This window comes from Muntiacus reevesi, chromosome 18 (assembly GCF_963930625.1).
Source record: "Muntiacus reevesi chromosome 18, mMunRee1.1, whole genome shotgun sequence".
Classification (NCBI taxonomy): Eukaryota; Metazoa; Chordata; class Mammalia; order Artiodactyla; family Cervidae; genus Muntiacus; species Muntiacus reevesi.
In genome coordinates this window covers 31,600,687-31,618,109 of record NC_089266.1, presented here as the reverse complement: position 1 = coordinate 31,618,109, position 17,423 = coordinate 31,600,687, and the positions used below count along the sequence as shown (strand labels likewise).

At 43.9% G+C, this 17,423-nt stretch overlaps 1 protein-coding gene across 1 annotated transcript in view; it reads left to right on the top strand.

Moving 5' to 3' along the window:
* DNAH9 (dynein axonemal heavy chain 9) overlaps positions 1-17,423 on the top strand; it is a 282,174-nt gene that overhangs the window by 168,449 nt on the left and 96,302 nt on the right. The window contains exons 44-48 of the mRNA XM_065908483.1: positions 31-193; positions 1,089-1,212; positions 14,177-14,319; positions 15,361-15,522; positions 15,668-15,901. Coding sequence (XP_065764555.1) covers positions 31-193; positions 1,089-1,212; positions 14,177-14,319; positions 15,361-15,522; positions 15,668-15,901 — 826 coding nt within the window. The remainder of the gene's footprint in view (positions 1-30; positions 194-1,088; positions 1,213-14,176; positions 14,320-15,360; positions 15,523-15,667; positions 15,902-17,423) is intronic.

Sequence of the window (17,423 nt, the reverse complement as noted above, 5' to 3'; positions counted from 1 at the left end):
CAAAGGCCTGCGTCTCTGCTTCCCTCTCAGCTGCCACATTAATCGCATCCTGGAGTCCCCTCGGGGAAACGCTCTGCTGGTCGGCGTGGGGGGGAGTGGCAAGCAGAGCCTGACTCGGCTGGCGGCTTTCGTCAGCTCCATGGATGTATCCCAGATCACGTTGCGGAGAGGCTACCAGATCCCGGACTTCAAGGTAGGAGGGCCGGCGGCTGCGGGAGGAGACCCAGCCTCTCCCGGGCTGCCCAGACGCCCCCTGTCACCCTGCGTTAGCTCTTCGGCTCCTCGCCCAGAACCTCCCCCTCGTGGTCTGTCCACCTTCTTAGACTCTCGGCTGGTGCCTGGAGGGGCTCATTAGACCCTGCCTGAGAACCTGGCCTTCCCAAGCTCTGTATCTGGGAGACCTCAGCTGCTTTAGTGACATCTGTAGAGTCTCAGTTCTCACCCGGATAGGAAGCACATCTATTAATACATCAAAGTCAACAACAACAAATTTCCTACCAAATGATTGTGTGTGCATATGTGTGAGTGTGTTTGTGTGTTCCCCTGTATACATATATTTTTTGCAATACAAGTCTTTTCCTGGAGCTAGTCATAAGAACACAAAACTCTGCTATCATAAGATATAGTCATCTACCCAGGCCTGGAGGCCCAAGTACGTGGTGAGTCTTCTGTCAGGACTAAGAACTTTTGCTTTCCTCCTGGGGCAAGTCATTCATTCGTGTGATGATGTAAGTTAACACAGGTGAACAGGGGACCATCCTTGTCTTTGGAAAGCTGTTGTCTCTTTGCACAAGGCAGGAGTCTTAGAAACTAATTCAGGAGCCACGGTGGTTGTGTGAATTAAAGATCATCACTATTTATTCTACTTTTCCATCTGTGGGGTCAAGGCCTGGGAATGAGGCATATTTTTCTGCCTGTGAGTGCAAAGTCACACTCTTCCCTCCCTCCCGTTGCCGTCTTTCCTTATTTCCTGTGACAGCAGAGGAAAAAAAAAAAAAAAAAAAAAAAGGTCCCATTCCTAAAAAGTGGGTGGGGGTTTCTTTTCAAGGAGGCCCTCTTCTCAGAGGTCTCTGACGTGGTTTCTGCAGGCAGACCTGGCAGGCTTGTGCCTGAGAGCCGGGGTCAAGAACCTCAGCACCGTGTTTCTCATGACCGACGCCCAGGTGGCTGACGAGAAGTTCCTCGTATTCATCAACGACCTCTTGGCATCTGGTAAGACTCTTTGCACTTGAATATCTCTAATGAATTCCTGCTGGAGTCAGAGTCATTCCCAGGTGGAGGTTTGGTTCAGGGTCAGAAGAGCAAGGCCACAGAAATGAGGGAGAAAACCGATACAGGGGAGAATTGGTTCATGAAGGTCCTTCTAGGACTGGTGCTGGCCTGCTGTCTTCCATTGTCCTTACACTGCAAAACAGGCAGTAGTCTTGGGGCTTCCTTAGGTGGGACCGGATATGACAATAGGAAGAAGAGCAGGTTAAGGGCCGGCTGACCTGCTGAGGCCAGAGAGAAGGTGCTGTTCCCTCCCGCACCCAAGACAGAGGAACTGGAACGTGTGCAATATTTCAGGGAGGTTAGGTGTTAGCTGCAGGATACACAGAAAATGTGCACACACAAAACTTACACAATAGGGCAAGGTCAGGTTACCAGTTAATTAATCAAGGACTCAGAACTTTATCCAAACAAGTAGAAGCAGGAACAGACAGAGGATGGTTTTCTTAGATTACAAAGAACTTGACAAAGGCTGTCTCAATGTCCCTCTGACAATGTGAATGCAAAGTAGGACTTCACTGGGAAGTTCAATTCTTGGTACTTTGCTGTCCTTATTTCTTTAGGGATTCAGGACTTATGTCAGCCATTCAAGGGAAAAAAAAGTTTATGTACACATGTATATGTATCTATAAACATATACTAACATATAAAAATATGTATATATGCATACACAAGATATATGTGTGTGTGTGTCTGTATTTAAGGACTTCCCTGGTAGTCTAGTAAGAATCTGCCTTACAAAGCAAGGGATATAGGTTCAATCTTTGATCAGGGAGCTAAGATCTCACATGCCTTGGAGCAAATGACGGCAACCAAGTCCCAATGCAGCCAAATAAACAAATATTAAATGTTAGGGAAAAAATTTTAAGGCATATGCATTTATATATGTATACCCAAGAAGATAAGACAATATAGTACAAAAATTATGCATTTTCAGAAATTGGGGGGGAGATGTATATATTTATATTAATTCAAAAGAGAGTATTATTTCTTGACTCAATCCAAATTTCATGTCTACAAGGCCACCTCTTCATCTGGGCTGATAAAGTAGCCCGTGCACAGGTTTTCTAAACACAGTTTCTGCCTCTAGATTTCTAGCATTTCAGAAAGCCTGTTTCTCCCCACCTCCAGGCTCTCTGACTAAATCTTCCTTAGTTTATAAAGTCCAAGGGCCAAGATCACAGTGTGATTCTCCAAAGTCTGTTCCATGTCCTATAAAAGATCTTTCAGGATGGTTCCTCCCATGCAGTCTCTAGGAACTTCACAGCTTCACAATCGTTGACTGCTTCAGATTTTGTTCCCTTGTACCCAGGGCCATTTCACTAGCACTTCCATGATGAGCCACTGTCCCTGGTTTGGACCATGCACTAGCAGGTTCTATGAGAAGACTTTGGTTTCTCTCTGATGAGGACCAGAGTCCCAGGTTCCTTACTGTGCTGGTTCCAACCATTACACCAACTCCACATTCTCATTTCTTTCCCAACCTGCCCAATTCAAGTTACCTTTCGTTCTGGGAATTTGCCTGTTAACTCTTAAACCTTTCTTCCTCCTCCAGTAAATGGTTCTTTTCTCTTTTTTATAGTTTATTTATTTGTAGCTGTGCTGGGTCTTTGTTGCCACGCGGGTTTTTCTCTAGTTCCAGTGCACAGGTTTCTCATCGCAATGCTTCTCTTGTTGTGGAGCATGGACTCTAGGTCTCTTGGGCTGCGATAGTTGCGGCTCCCAGGCTCTAGAGCACAGGTTCAATAGTTATGGCACATGGGCTTGGCTGCTCCCAGGCATGTGGGGTCTTCCCAGACCAGGGATCAAACCTGTGTCTCCTGCATTGGCAGGCAGATTCTTTACCACTGAGCTACCAGAAAAAGTGAGAGGGAAAGTCACTCAGTTGTGTCCAACTCTTTGCAACCCCATGGACTGTGTAGTCCATGGAATTCTCTAGGCCAGAATACTGGAGTGGGTAGCCTTTCCCTTCTCCAGGGGATCCTTCCCAACCCAGGGATCCAACCCAGGTCTCCCTCATTGCAGGCGGATTCTTTACCAGCTGAGCCACAAAGGAAGCCCAAGAATACTGGAGTCAGTAGCCTATCCCTTCTCCAGGAGATCTCCTTGGCCCAGGAATTGAACTGGGGTCTCCTCCGTTGCAGGCGGATTCTTTATCAACTGAGCTATGAGGGAAGCCCTTGAAGGGCTGTCCTTTTCTTAAATACTGTCTTTGTAACATCCCACCACCTTCTACAACAGCATTTCGGCTTCAACACTGCCTCACCTCTTATTATTTCGCCAAATGATGAGATAACGGGCCTCACTGCCCTCCCACCCTGAAGCTGAGCCCTAAAGTCTAATTTCTAAAACAACCAAAAGGACTGAACTATGCTTCTGAGGACTTACAGCTTTGGAGATGCCAGGCATCTCGCAGACTCACCCTGTATCTCATTTGGCTCCATTCCAGCCAGGTCACCTTCTCCTATAATAACGTCCGAGACAGGAGACGTTACACTTTTACTAATTGAAATTTTATTCCTCAATGAAATATTTTTAATTGTGCATTTGGAAGACAACTTGTTTCAAGTTCAGATGAATTTCTGAAACCCTGCCCAGTGAAAACTTACGGCAGTCAATCTGCTCCAAAGTCATGGAATTTCAAGCTCTTATTTCTTTTGTATGGCTTTTAGACAAAAACAGGGTTTGCATTAAAGATGTCTGTATGGAGATACAATGAAAAGTAATACTTTTCTAATCTTCTTCCTGTTTTTCTTACTATTTTGACAGGGAGAATTGAGCACATCTGAGTTATAATTTTCCCTGTCAGATCATTTCTGACTAGAAATTAACTTACTGCCAATCCAGGCAGAGTTACAGAGGTTCCTCAGAGCCTTGTCATTCCCCCTTAGTTTTTTAATTTTATGGGATTGTGCAGGCGCTCCATTCTTGGATATCACAGCGCGTGTGTGTGCATGCTCAGTCATTAAGTCGTGTCTGACTGTGACCCTATGGACTGTAGCCCACCAGGCTCCTCTGTCCATGGGATTTTTCCAGTAAGGATACTGGAGTGGGCTGCCATTTCCTAATCCAGGGTATCTTCCCAACCCAGGGATCAAACCTAAGTCTTCTGCATCTCTGCATTCAGGTGGGTTCTTTATCACTGAGCCACCGGGGAAGCCCAGATAACATAGCGTTTCTCAGTCGCTCAGTCATGTCCAACTGTTTGCAACCCCATGGACGGCAGCACACCAGGCTTCCCTATCCTTCACCATCTCCTGGAGCTTGCTCAAACTCATGTCCATTGAATCATGATGCCATCCAACCATCTTGTCCTCTGCTGTCCCTTCTCCTCCTGCCTTCAATCTTTCCCAGCATCAGGGTCTTTTCTAATGAGTCACCTCTTCACATCAGGTGGCCAAAGTATTGGAGCTTCAGCTTCAACATCAGTCCTTCAAATGAATATTCAGGATTGATTTCCTATACGATTAACTGGTTTGATCTCCTTGCTGTATCTCAAGCAAGGGACTCTCAAGGGACTTGAGACTCTAAAGAGGGAATCTCAAGAGTCTTCTCCAACACCACAGTTCAAAAGCATCAATTCTTCAGCACTCAGCCTTCTTTATGGTCTAACTCTCACATCCATACATGACTACTGGAAAAACCATAGCTTTGACTATATAGATCTTCATTGGCAAAGTAATGTCTCTGCTTTTTAATATGCTGTCTAGGTTTGTCATAGCTTTTCTTCCAAAAGATAACAAGTAGAGACAAGGAAACTATTAGAAAACTATGCATTGGGCTATCTTGTCATCAGCTCATCTCTCTCTAGTTATCTGCAAATCTTGTTAGATTGAGGATAAGGTACAGTGAGTGAATTCCACTGATTTAACACTCCACTGATTCATCTTCCTCAGTGACCTAAAGATCTCATGTCACAGGCTATCTGCTTTCCTCCCACACTTCTTTAACTCACTCTTTCATCCCTTGGATTCCTGACACCATTTCCAAGATCAAAGTGTATTTTTAATTCAGCACTTGATTGGTAAATCCCACTTCTGACACTAGCCAAACATTTCAGAACCCATCATTATGCCACTTGCATCTCAGATTTGTTGCAGACTGGCGGTTAGAAATCCTACAGTCAAAGTTAAAATTTAAATCAAGTTTCTGATTCAATTAGCAAAAGCCATATAACTGTGTAAGAAGCAGGGTGGCTACCCAAATCAGCGAACAAAGCCTTTTAGTCTCTTTCTTTGGCTGCCAGAGTCCTTAAAGGGGCTTTTGAAGCTGCTGGTGAAATGATGCATGAAATATTGGCCCTTGCTGAATCTGAAAAGTTCAATTCCTGCTATGTCCTTGTTGTCCCATGTAATAATTCCTGAGTAATGTACCTTGATCATCAAATCCAGATATTTTAAAAGTCTACAAAATTTGTTCTGTCTTGGTCCTTGAACCAAATTCAGCATCAGCAAGGCCCCATCTTAGTCTAAGTGGAGAAAATAGAATCTTTCCCTGACTTTTTGGGAGCGTGCACCTGCCTCCAGGTCTCCAGCATTCCAGACAGCCCATTCTACTGCAGTCCCAGCCAAGAGACCTGGTCTGCACCAGGTGTAGTATCTTTTCCTCTCCTTACTTTCCCAGATTTTGTACTTCATTTCACTTCAGGATCTTATTTTGGAATTTCCCTTTTGCTTTTCAAAAGGTTTAATTATTCACTCAAAATTAATGCTTCTCTTCGTGGCCCAGATTAAATCACTTTGCATCTACTCACATCTTCAAAAATCATTTATTAAGCTTCCATGTTCCAGTCAGTAGCCTCTATGTTGTCTATTGTAATAGTTTATGAACAGTTGAGTCCCCTCTCTTGTAAAGTCATGTGCTTCTTCATATCTGAAACAGATTGTCCTTTATACATTTGGGCCAAATCTCCTCTTGGAATATATTGAGTTGGCCAAAAAGTCTGTTTGGGTTTTTCTGTAACATTGTGTGCAAAACCTGGATGAACTTTTTGGCCAACCAGTTAAAACATAAAGCAATTCCCCTGGTCTTCTGGGTGCTCTAGGATTAGATGCTGGGTTGATGCATTAGTGATCTGCACACATCCCATGAGAATGTGGAGTCTGGAGGTTTTCATAACGGTATTGGTATTCAGTTCTTCTCCCATGAGCAGTTGGAACTGGATTTCCTGATGGACCATCTATGTTTTACACAAATTGTATTCTGACCCAATTTCCCTGGAAAGAACAAAGACAAAGTATAGGGCAAAAGAGAATCTGTGAAACATGCACCAAATCTCCTAAACATCCTTTCTGGTCTCAGTGGATCTATTTATAAGATGCATCCAACCCATAGGCCATGGGAATCTAAGCCAGCACCGGGCTGGCTCCAGCTGCCAAACAAAAATGCCCAAAGGATAATGCAAAAAGAAGCTTGAGTAACCAACCTATCTTTGATTCACATGATACTAAATCCTCATACACATTGAGACCGTGTCTCTGCATTCTCCTACATTACTAACCTCTCCCTCACCACCTGTACCCAACAGGTAAGCAGTTGCCACCAATTTCAACCCCTGTTTCTGAATCCATCCTTCTCTGTCATGGCTACCACTGGTTTTTTCATCTCTTGCTTCAACAAATGCAGACACGTCTTTTTCTTTTTAATTTGCCTTATTGAAGTATAGTTGGGCTTCCCTGGTGACTCTGTGGTAAAGAATCTGCCTGCCAATGCAGGGGATCCTCCCTGGGTTGGGAAAATGCCCTGGAGGGAGAAAGGGGCTACCCACTCCAGCATCCATGCCTGGGAAACCCCATGGACAGAGGAGCCTGGCGGGCTACAGTCCATGGGGTCTCAAAAAAGTCAGACACGAGTTAGTGACTAAACAACAACGAGCAACAACAGAATAGTTCATTTACAATGTTGTGTTAATTACCACTGTACAGCGGTAATTAGTGATCTAGAAATATATACATTTTTTCATATATATATTATATTCTTTTCCATTATCGTTAATCACAGGATACTGAATATAGTTCCCTGTGCTACACAATGAGTGTGTGTGTGTGTGTTCAGTCGTGTCTGACTCTTTGCAACCTCACGAACTGTAGCCCACTAGGTTCCTCTATCCCTGGGTTTTTCCTGCTAGAGTACTGGAGTGGGCTGCCATTTTCTCTTCCAGGGGACCTTCCTGACCCAGGGATTGAACCAGTGTCTCCTGCACCTCCTGCAGTGGCAGGCAGTTTCTTCACCACTGAGCCCCCTGGGAATCCCCTGTGCTGTACAGTAGGACCTTTTTCATCCATCCTATATATAAAAACTTGCACTGCAGACACTTCTTAACTCACCTCCCTACCTTCCAGGGAGCTCCACTACAGTCCATTCTCCTCACTGCTTCCAAAAAGCTCTGTTTAAACCATGATTCCTTCATTAGTTCCTAAGTGAGTGCAGGATAAGCTGTTTTGTACAGAAACACAAAATGAAACAAATCTGCCTTTGACCTGCTTCCTTCCTGCCTTGCTGGCTTACCTGCCCACTATAATCTAGCAGTTCCTACCTCCTTGAAATAACATACTCTACTGTACCCTGACATCCTTACTGACTCACACTGTTCCATTTGAACCTCATGCCCTTCTCCTTCTTTGTCTAGATTAACTTCTACCCGTAGTACAAGACTTATCTTGGGTGTTATAATATCTCTCTGGCAAATCTTCCCTAATCCACTGTCACCTCGAGAACAGGAAACACCCTTGTGTGTTTGCCTGACACTCAGGGGTTGCACACACCACCATTGTATTGCAATGACATTGCAAACTTATGAAAGGCAGAGACTGTGGTATCTGTTATTGGTGCATTTTCTGTTATGAAATAATCCAGAGATACAAAATATAAGGATTAAATGCTTACCACCCAACTTAGGTAGTAAAACATGCTGGTGTAATTATAACCCTCTGTAAAGACTGTTATTGTCATCACTTATATTGTCAATTCTGAACAGAACTCCTGGCCCATAATTAGCATTCAGGGGTATTTGTTGAACTAAGGTGTATAATATCGTAAAAATGATGTGCCATGTTATGTATTACTTTTTACTTTTTGGTTCTGCTAAATCTTAGTTGTCCTGTGACATGTAGGATCTTAGTTCCCCATCCAACATGTCTTCTGCATCAGAAGCCCAGATTCTTAGCCACTGGACCACCAGGGAAGTCACTAGGTATTATTTTTGGACATGTACTTTGAGAAAGTTTCCCGCCACGTAGACAGGGGGGCAAGGGTCCTGAGACAGTCACCACACCCCCTCTTTTTCCTCCTTTGAAACCAGGGAAATGTCTTTGAAAAATATTATTCCTGGGTGGGGTCAAAGACCTTAAGCCAGTGCAAAGCTGACTGGTTCACAGAGAGTAACCCTCAGCTTTGCCCTTTTTTATCACCAAGCTGGTCCAGGCAAGATCCATGTTAAACTATCAGGATCTCCTCCCCCCAAAGCAGCTGTGGGCTCTGAGAGCCCCATACCACACAAAAATGATGGTGAGTTAGACTTGCAAAATATCGGGACATGTTAATGACCGCATGGAGCCTTTCTACACTTGGCGGCAGAAATAAGGTTTCCCAACTTTAGGTCTCAGGACGAATATTTTCAAACATTTAAATAGTCTCTGCCTCTGTTCACATCACAAAATCCCCTCTGGCAGTTCAGTCTCCTGCTTTCAGCATGACTACCTGCTTCGCGCAGTGAGTGACAGGAATGTTGTCAGGAGAAATTGGAGGAACAGCCTGAAAATGCAAACTTTGCTCCCAATTCAGAGGTGCTCGATTCCATCTGGTGCTCTTCTTAAGGGATTTTGGGAATCATGTGACAATGGCCTGAGTGTTTTCACTATCCTGGCACTTTAAGGTATCACAGAATACAAATGAACTTAATCTCCGAAACAAAAACAGACTCACAGACATAGAGAGCAGACCGGCTGTCAAGGGGGGAGGCAAGGGGAGGGATGGATTGGGAATTTGGAATTAGCAGATGGAAACTATCGTATACAGAATCGATAAACAACAGGGTCCTACAGTACAGGGCAGAGAACCACATTCAGTATCCTGAAATAAGCCATAATTTGAGAGAATATGAAAAAGAAAGTATATATGTGTATAACTGAACACTTTGCTATACAACAGAAACTACCGCAACGTTGTGAATCAGCTATACTTCAATAAAATAAATTTTTTTAAAAAAGGTATCACATAAACCTGGGTGAGCCTTACAGAGACACGCTTTCTTTAAAGGGTCAGAAAGTTAACATTTTCAGCTTTGCAGACCATACGGCCTCTGTCACAAACACTTGGCTCTGTCATTGTAGTGGGAAAAATAGTCACAGACAATATATAAATGAAGGAGTATGACTGTGACCAATAAAACTTTATTTATGAACAATAAAATTCACACATCATGTAATTTTCATGTCATTAAACATTATTATTTTAATTTTACCAACCATTAAAAATTGTAAAAACCATGCCCAGCTTGCGGGCGGAGACAAAGGGTCAGATTTAGCCAATAAATCATAGCTTGCCTCCTCAACACCCAACGTGAAGGGTTTTACTAATGGCTCAGTGGCTAAGAAGCCACCTTGCAATGCAGGGGCACAGGTTTGATCCCTGCTCAGGGAAGACCCCACGTGCTGAGGGGCAGCTAAGCCCTTGCGCCCCAGCTACTGAAGCCCGTGCACCTAGAGCCCCGTGCTCCCCACCAAGAGAAGCCACTGCAGTGAGAAGCCGGGGCATGGAAACTGGAGAGGAGCCCCTGCTTCCTGCACCTACAGAAAGCCCGTTCGCTGCAGTGAAGACCCAGCGTAGCCAAAAATAAATAAAAAACTTTTTTAAATGCCCAGCACGATATCCATAAAACACCAAAGGACATAAATTCTACCTTTTTTAAATAATAGAAAGGTGAAGAATGCAGACCACAGGGAATCCAAGTTCTCACTGGAGGACTATAACACATTTACAGATAAGAAAATGCAGACTCTCAGAGGGACAAAGGAGAAAGAAGTTCAGACCACTGCAGGCAGTCAGCCCCGGAAGTGGGAGTACGCGCACATCGATTCCACTGGAGTATTTTCAAACTTTCCTGAGCTCCTTAACTCCCATGCGTGTGCTCAGTCCCTGCAGTTGATCCAGTCCTTTGCAACCCCATGAACTGTAGCCCACCAGGCTCCTCTGTCCAGGGGATTCTCCAGGCAAGAATACTGGAATGGGTTGCCATGCCCTCCTCCAGGGGATCTTCCTGGCCCAGGCATTAGCAGGTGGGTTCTTTACTACTAGCACAACTTGGGAAGTCCCCTTAACTCCAACACGTGCTAAGTATCATTTCATTTTTCTAGCAGTTTTCCCTCACCCCATATTTTTATCAAATCAGACTGAAATGGATTATTCCACTAATAAGACCTCGATTTTGACAAGTTATAGCACTGGGTATTTTATATGCATGCTATGAAATATCTTAATGAATGGAAATTAAATCAAATTTGTCCAATTAAGGGAAGAAAGTAAATGATCATTTTCATGATAATTCTTTTATTTTTTTCATTTTTCCCATTTAAATAATTAAGCTTAATTAGTATAAACTACTACCCAACTCCTGGCTGGATTAGTGTTGTCAGACTCTAAAGACCAGAAATTTGTTAAAAAGTTGGCATGAGTTCCTTCCAGATACATTAGTTCAAGGAAGTGCAGCTGCATCGGTGGTAAATATTCATAATTTCCATCACTTAGAGAGGCTTCCCTGGTGACTCTTTGGTAAAGAATCCCCTTGTCCCCCTGCCAATGCAGGAGACACTAAAAGACACGGGTTCGATCCCTGGTCTGGGAAGATCCCCTGGAGAAGGAAATGGAAATGCCACTCCAGTATTCTTGCCTGGGAAATCCCATGGACTAAGGAGCCTGGTGGGCTACAGTCCATGGGGTTGCAGAGTCTGAAGGGACTTAGCAATTAAACAACAGCTACAATGGGGAACTAGGATCCTACATGCCCTGAGGCGAGGCTGAGAAAATTAAAAAAAAAAAAAAAATTGCCAGTTGCCTTCCAGTGTAGTTGTATAAATTCACTTTCCACACAGATACCTGTTTCTTCCCAACCTCATGAAAAGTTGGTTCTTCTGACACACCAGTTTTTGCCAGGGAGTGTGAAAGGGAATCTTTCACTTCTCACTTGTGACATTGGACGTCTTTTCAAGTGCCTATTGGCCATGCATCTTGTTCCTTGCCTTTTTATGTATTGTGCTCTTTGGGTCTTTCTTTTTCTCATGGATTTGTGGGAGTCCTCTGTATTTTCTGGATACCTTTGTTCATTATGTAGTTGGTAAATATCTTTTCGAAGTCTGCTTCTGATTTTTGTCATGCTGATTTAGTTTTAAATGTTGCAAGACAGTCTTTTTATGTTTCATGCTTTATGTACTGTTTCAGAAATCGCATCCTAGACAACACCATAAAAATAATCTTTTGTGTTTCATCTTTAAAATACTACTGTTTCATATTCATGTCTAATCCACCCAGCCTGTATTTTTGCACAGTATTCTAATTTTATTTTTTGTTGTTAGTATTGAGTTATGCTAGCATGCTTATTGATCTGCTCATCGATTTTCAGCATACTGGTTTTGAATATGAATTTCCTGTTTACATCTGGGTCCATTTCTAAGTGTTTCACTTACAGTTCTATTTATTTACCCAAGAACCAATTTCACGTTTTTAACTAACATTACTTTGCTACTGCTTCAGTCGTGTCTGACTATGACCCCATGAACTGCAGCCTCCCAGGCTTCTCTGTCCATGGGATTCTCTAGGGAGTAGTACTAGAGTGGGTTGCCATGCCCTCCTCCAGGGGATCTTCCCAACCCAGGGGTCAAACCTGGGTCTCCTGCGTTGCAGGCAGTCTTTCCTGCTGAGTCACCAAGGAAGTCCTAACATAGCTTTATAAGGAAATAATTTCTGATAGAACAAATAAATCCCTCCATCCTGTTTTTCACAATTATCCTTGCCACTCTTTACCCTTTGCTCTTCCATATAAATTTTAGACTATGATTGTCAAGATTGTAAAAGAAACCCATTTATTTACTTTGGAATTGCATCCTTATGATATTGGTAATACTGAGTCATCCACTCATGAACACAACAGTTGTTAGGGGGTTTTATTTATGCCCTTTAGTAGTATGTTACAGTTTTCACATCAAGATTTTGCATATCTTATTTATTTATTATTGCCTGTCTTATGATTGTTGTTGGTATTCTAAAGTAACTTTTAAAATAACTTTTTTATTTGCTAAAGCACAGACGTGCCATTTTATTTCCAATGTTGATTTTGTATCCAGCAAGCTTTTGTTTAACACACTAATGAGTTCTGTTATGTGTATATTCTCTACGATTTTCTATATGGAAACTTAGATTTTTATGATAATAGCTTTATTGTTTCCTTATTTATCTGTATACAGTTTATTTGTTTTCCTAGACTTTTAGCCTTTGATGTGCAGTTGCTCAGTTGTACCTTACTCTCTGTGATCCCAGGGACTGCAGCATGCCAGGCTTCCTGTCCTTCACCATGTCAAACTCATGTCCCTTGAATCCTTGATGCCATCCAACCACCTCATCCTCTGTCGCCCCATTCTCCTCTTGCCCTCAATCTTTCCCAGCATCAGGGTCTTTTCTAATGAGTCGGCTCTTCGCATCAGGTAGCCAAAATATTGGAGTTTCGGCTTCAGCATCAGTCCTTCCAGTGAATATTCAGGATTGATTTCCTATAGGATGGACTGGTTGGATCTCCTTACAGTCCAAGGGACTCTCAAGAGTCTTCTCCAACACCACAGTTCAAAAGCATCAATTCTTCAGCATTCAGCCTTCTTTACGGTGCAACTCTCACATTGAGAGATGACTACTGGAAAAACCATAGCTTTGACTATACGGACCTCTGTGGGCAAAGTAAGGTCTCTGTTTTTTAATATGCTGTCTAGGTTTGTCATAGCTTTTCTTCCAAGGCGCAATCGTCTTTTAATTTCATGGCTGCAGTCCCCATCTGCAGTGATTTTGGAGTCCAAGAAGACAAAACCTAGGACTTCTGTATAATGTTGATTAGAAAACATGAATAGCAGTCATGCTTGTCTTGTTTTCTCTTTTTGTAAACTATCTACTTTATAGGACTATAGTGAGAATTTATTTGTTTATTTCCAGCACTGAATGGCATGTGGAATCTTAGTTCTCTGACCAGGGATCAAGCCTGGGCCCCCTGTTTTGCAATCACAGAGTCTTAATCACTGGACTAACCGGGAAGTCCTCTTTGTCTTGTTCTTGATTCAAAAGAGAATATTTTAGCATTTTACTAGTAGACAGATGTGATGTTTGCTTTGGTTCTGCTATAGATACCTGTGATCTGGTTAAAAGAAATCTCATTTATTTATAGTTTGCTAACAAACTAAGTTTTCGGAAATTTTGTCAACTTTTTTGATGATTATATTATTTTACTTCTTTAATGCATTAATGCAGTAAATTATTCTCACAGATTTTTCTAATATTTAAGCATCCTTGCATTTCAAAGATAAACATTTCTGGTTGAAATTCTAATTGAAAATTCTAATTGCATTTCTAACTAGTCATCATATATTTATCTTTATATATTAAGTTCAGATTAAATTCTTTAAAAAATTAAAAAAATTTTTTTAATTCTTTAAATTTAAAATTTTTAAATTTAAAAACTTTTTAAATTCTTTAAATTTTAAATTTTTAAATTTTAAATTCTTTAAAATTAAAAAAAAATTTTAAATTCTTTAAAAAAATTTGTCCACTATATACTGCCTCGCTAATAACACTAGTTTATCTAATTTTCAGAACTTAGCCAACCTGGTAAAAAATAATAATAATAATTAGGCATCTGTGCTCCAACTCTTCCTAGGAGAGATCCCAGATCTCTACTCTGACGATGAGGTTGAAAACATCATAAGCAACGTGAGAAATGAAGTCAAGAGCCAAGGTCTGGTTGACAACAGAGAAAACTGCTGGAAGTTTTTCATAGAGCGAGTCCGACGGCAGCTGAAGGTGCGAGGGTGGCTGCTCGGGGTGCACAGGAAAAGGGGTGACTCCCAGGAGCCTCTGAGGACGTGTTGGACACAGCAGTCCTTATTGGCCACCTTGGGAGTTCGGGGTGGGGTGGGGGTGCAGTTCCCTTCTGATCCTGGGCACCTGTGTGAGGATGCTCTTCTCACCTGCTGCTTCAAGGGCAGTAGCCTGCCTCCTGCAGTCCCAGCATTCCTTTTTTCTAAAGAATTTTAAATTGGAGTGTAATTACTTTACAATGTTCTGCTAGTTCCTACTGTACAATGAAGTGAATCAACTATGTATACATATACCTCCTCCCTCTTGAACTTCCCTCCCACTCCACCCCCGCTTCCCAACCCTCTCGTCGTCACAGAGCAGAGAGCAGAGCTCCCTGCGCTAGACAGCAGCTTCCCACTAGCTGTCCACTTTATGCGTGGCAGTGGATATATATCAGCTCTACTCTCCCATTCTGTGCCCTCCTCTCCTTCCCCTGCTGGGTCCCCGTGTCCGTTCTCTATGTCTGCATCTCTCTTCCTGCCCAGCAAACAGGCTCATCAGTGCCATTGTTTTAGATTCCACATATGCACTTTAATACACAATATTTGTTTTTCTCTTTCTGACTTACTTCACTCTGTATGACAGACTCTAGCAGGTCCATCCACATCACTACAAATGACTCAGTTTCCTTTTTTATGGCTGAGAAACATCCCATTGTATGTGTGTACCACATCTTCTTTATCCATTCATCTGTTGATGGGTGTCTAGGTTGCTTCCATGTCCTGGCTATTATAAATATTGCTTCAATGAAGATTGGAGTGCATGTGTCTTTTTCAATTACGGTTTGCTCAGCTTATGTGCCCAGGAATGGGGATTGCTGAGTCCCAACGTTCCTGATCCCTTGGCTAGAAAGGCTGGCTAAGAGTTTACAGATATTGTCTCTGTTGATATGCCTCCCAATGTCCTGGGAAATAAAGACTCCAAGGCTGTATGAATCTCTCTCTAAGTACCTTCTGGGTTCTCCCCACCTTTCTGCCTCCTCAGGTGACTCTCTGCTTCTCCCCGGTGGGGACCAAGCTGAGGGTCCGCAGCAGGAAGTTCCCCGCCATCGTGAACTGCACGGCCATTGACTGGTTCCACGAGTGGCCGAAGCAGGCCCTGGAGTCCGTCAGCCTCCGCTTCCTGCAGAACACGGAAGGCATTGAGGTGAGAGGGCAGGAGAGACACCCCTGATGCTCCTCTCCACCTCAGGAAGTGAGGAGCCCCCCGTCTGGCCTGTTGAGCCAAGTGGGCAGTCACCTGCCATCGGCATGGCCAGACGACCTCTTTATTTCCCACCGTTTGATTCTAGACCACAGTCAAGCCATCAATTAGCGAGTTCATGGCTTTCGTCCACACAAGTGTCAACCGCACCTCCCAGTCCTATTTGAGTAACGAGCAGCGCTACAACTACACAACGCCCAAATCGTTCCTGGAGTTCATCAGACTCTACCAGAGCCTGCTGCGCAGGAACGGGAGGGAGCTCAGGTCCAAGATGGAGCGGCTGGAGAACGGGTTGCTGAAGCTCCACAGCACCTCTGCCCAGGTGAGCAGCATCCTTCCAGTCCTCCTGTCCACGGCGGGCTCGGAGGGAGGGCAGCCCCTCCCCAGAGGACGGAGACCACAGTCACGCGCTAAAGACGAAGCACAGTTCTCCAGAGGCCCCAGCGTCATCAGAACAGTGCCTGTGGAGCCCGAAAAGCTTTAGCAGAAGTGCAAGCTCTTATTCTGTGCTGTGTGCTAAGTCTCTTCAGCCGTGTCTGACTCTTTGCAACCCTATGGACTGTAGCCCGCCAGGCTCCTCTGTCCATGGGATTCTCCAGGCAAGGATACTGGAGTGGGTTGCTGTACCCTCCTCCAGGGGATCTTCTTGACCCAGGGATCGAACCTGTGTCTCTTATGTCTCCTGCATCGGCAAGTGGGTTCTTTACCACTAGCCCCACCTGGGAAGCCCCAAACTCTTGTTCAATTCATCCAGAAGAATCGGGTTGAGGAACGCAAAGGCAAAACACATACACACACCGAGGAGCAAAGAGAACAAAGAAGCAGTTTGTTCAGGGCAGAAGCAGAAGTTACACACTCAAAGTAGAGTTCAGGCAGGCTCAGAGTGAGGGGAACACTGCAGGGTTTGTTGATCCCCCTTTTATTTTATTTTTAGCCCTTTGACTAAGCGGGGTCTTTCTGATTAGGGGTGGAGCAGTCACTGGGGGAAGGTCGAGGAGCGGCCTGGATTGCACCAGGTGGCATCAGCTATCATGGTCCTGACCATTCATCTCCTGCAGTCACTATGCCTGCATTCAAAGAGATGCTTTCCCTTCAGTTCTACATGCTACTCCAGCATCACACATAAAAGGTCGTACAGGGTCATCAGCAACCTGTCTGTGTTTTTATTGGAATATAATTGCTTTACAGTGTTGTGTGACTTCCTGCTGTACAGTGACGTGAATCAGCTGTGTGTATACATACACCTCCTCCTTCTTGAACTTCCCTCCCACTCCACCCCCATCCCCGCCCTCAGATCGTCACAGAGCATCGAACTGAGTCTCCTGTGCTAGACAGCAGCTTCCCACTAGCGATCTGTTTACACATGGGAGTGTATACACATCAGCGCCACTCTCTCCATTCATCCCAGACTCTCCTTCCCGCACTGTGTCCACAAGGCCATTCTCCATGCCTGCTTCTTTACTCCTGGCCTGCATTTTTATTTGCATCTGTTCCACAGTGTTCACCATCGATTTCCTTGCTCAGATGCTACAAGGTTTCTGTTTTAGATGCCATTCCTGCAAGCATCATGGCCTCATTAAAAGCAAAACGGTGACGTTGTTGTTCAGTCGGTAGGATGTGCCCGACTCTTTGCGACCCCATGGACCGCAGCACACCAGGCTTCCCTGTCCTTCACTATCTCCTAGAATTTGCTCAGAGTCATGTCCATTGAGTCAGTGATGCCATCTAACTGTCTTATCCTCTGCTGCCCCCTTCTCCTCCTTCCCTCAATCTTTCCCAGCATCAGGGTCTTTTCCAATGAGCTGGTTCTTCACATCAGGTCGCCAAAGTGTTGGAGCTTCAGC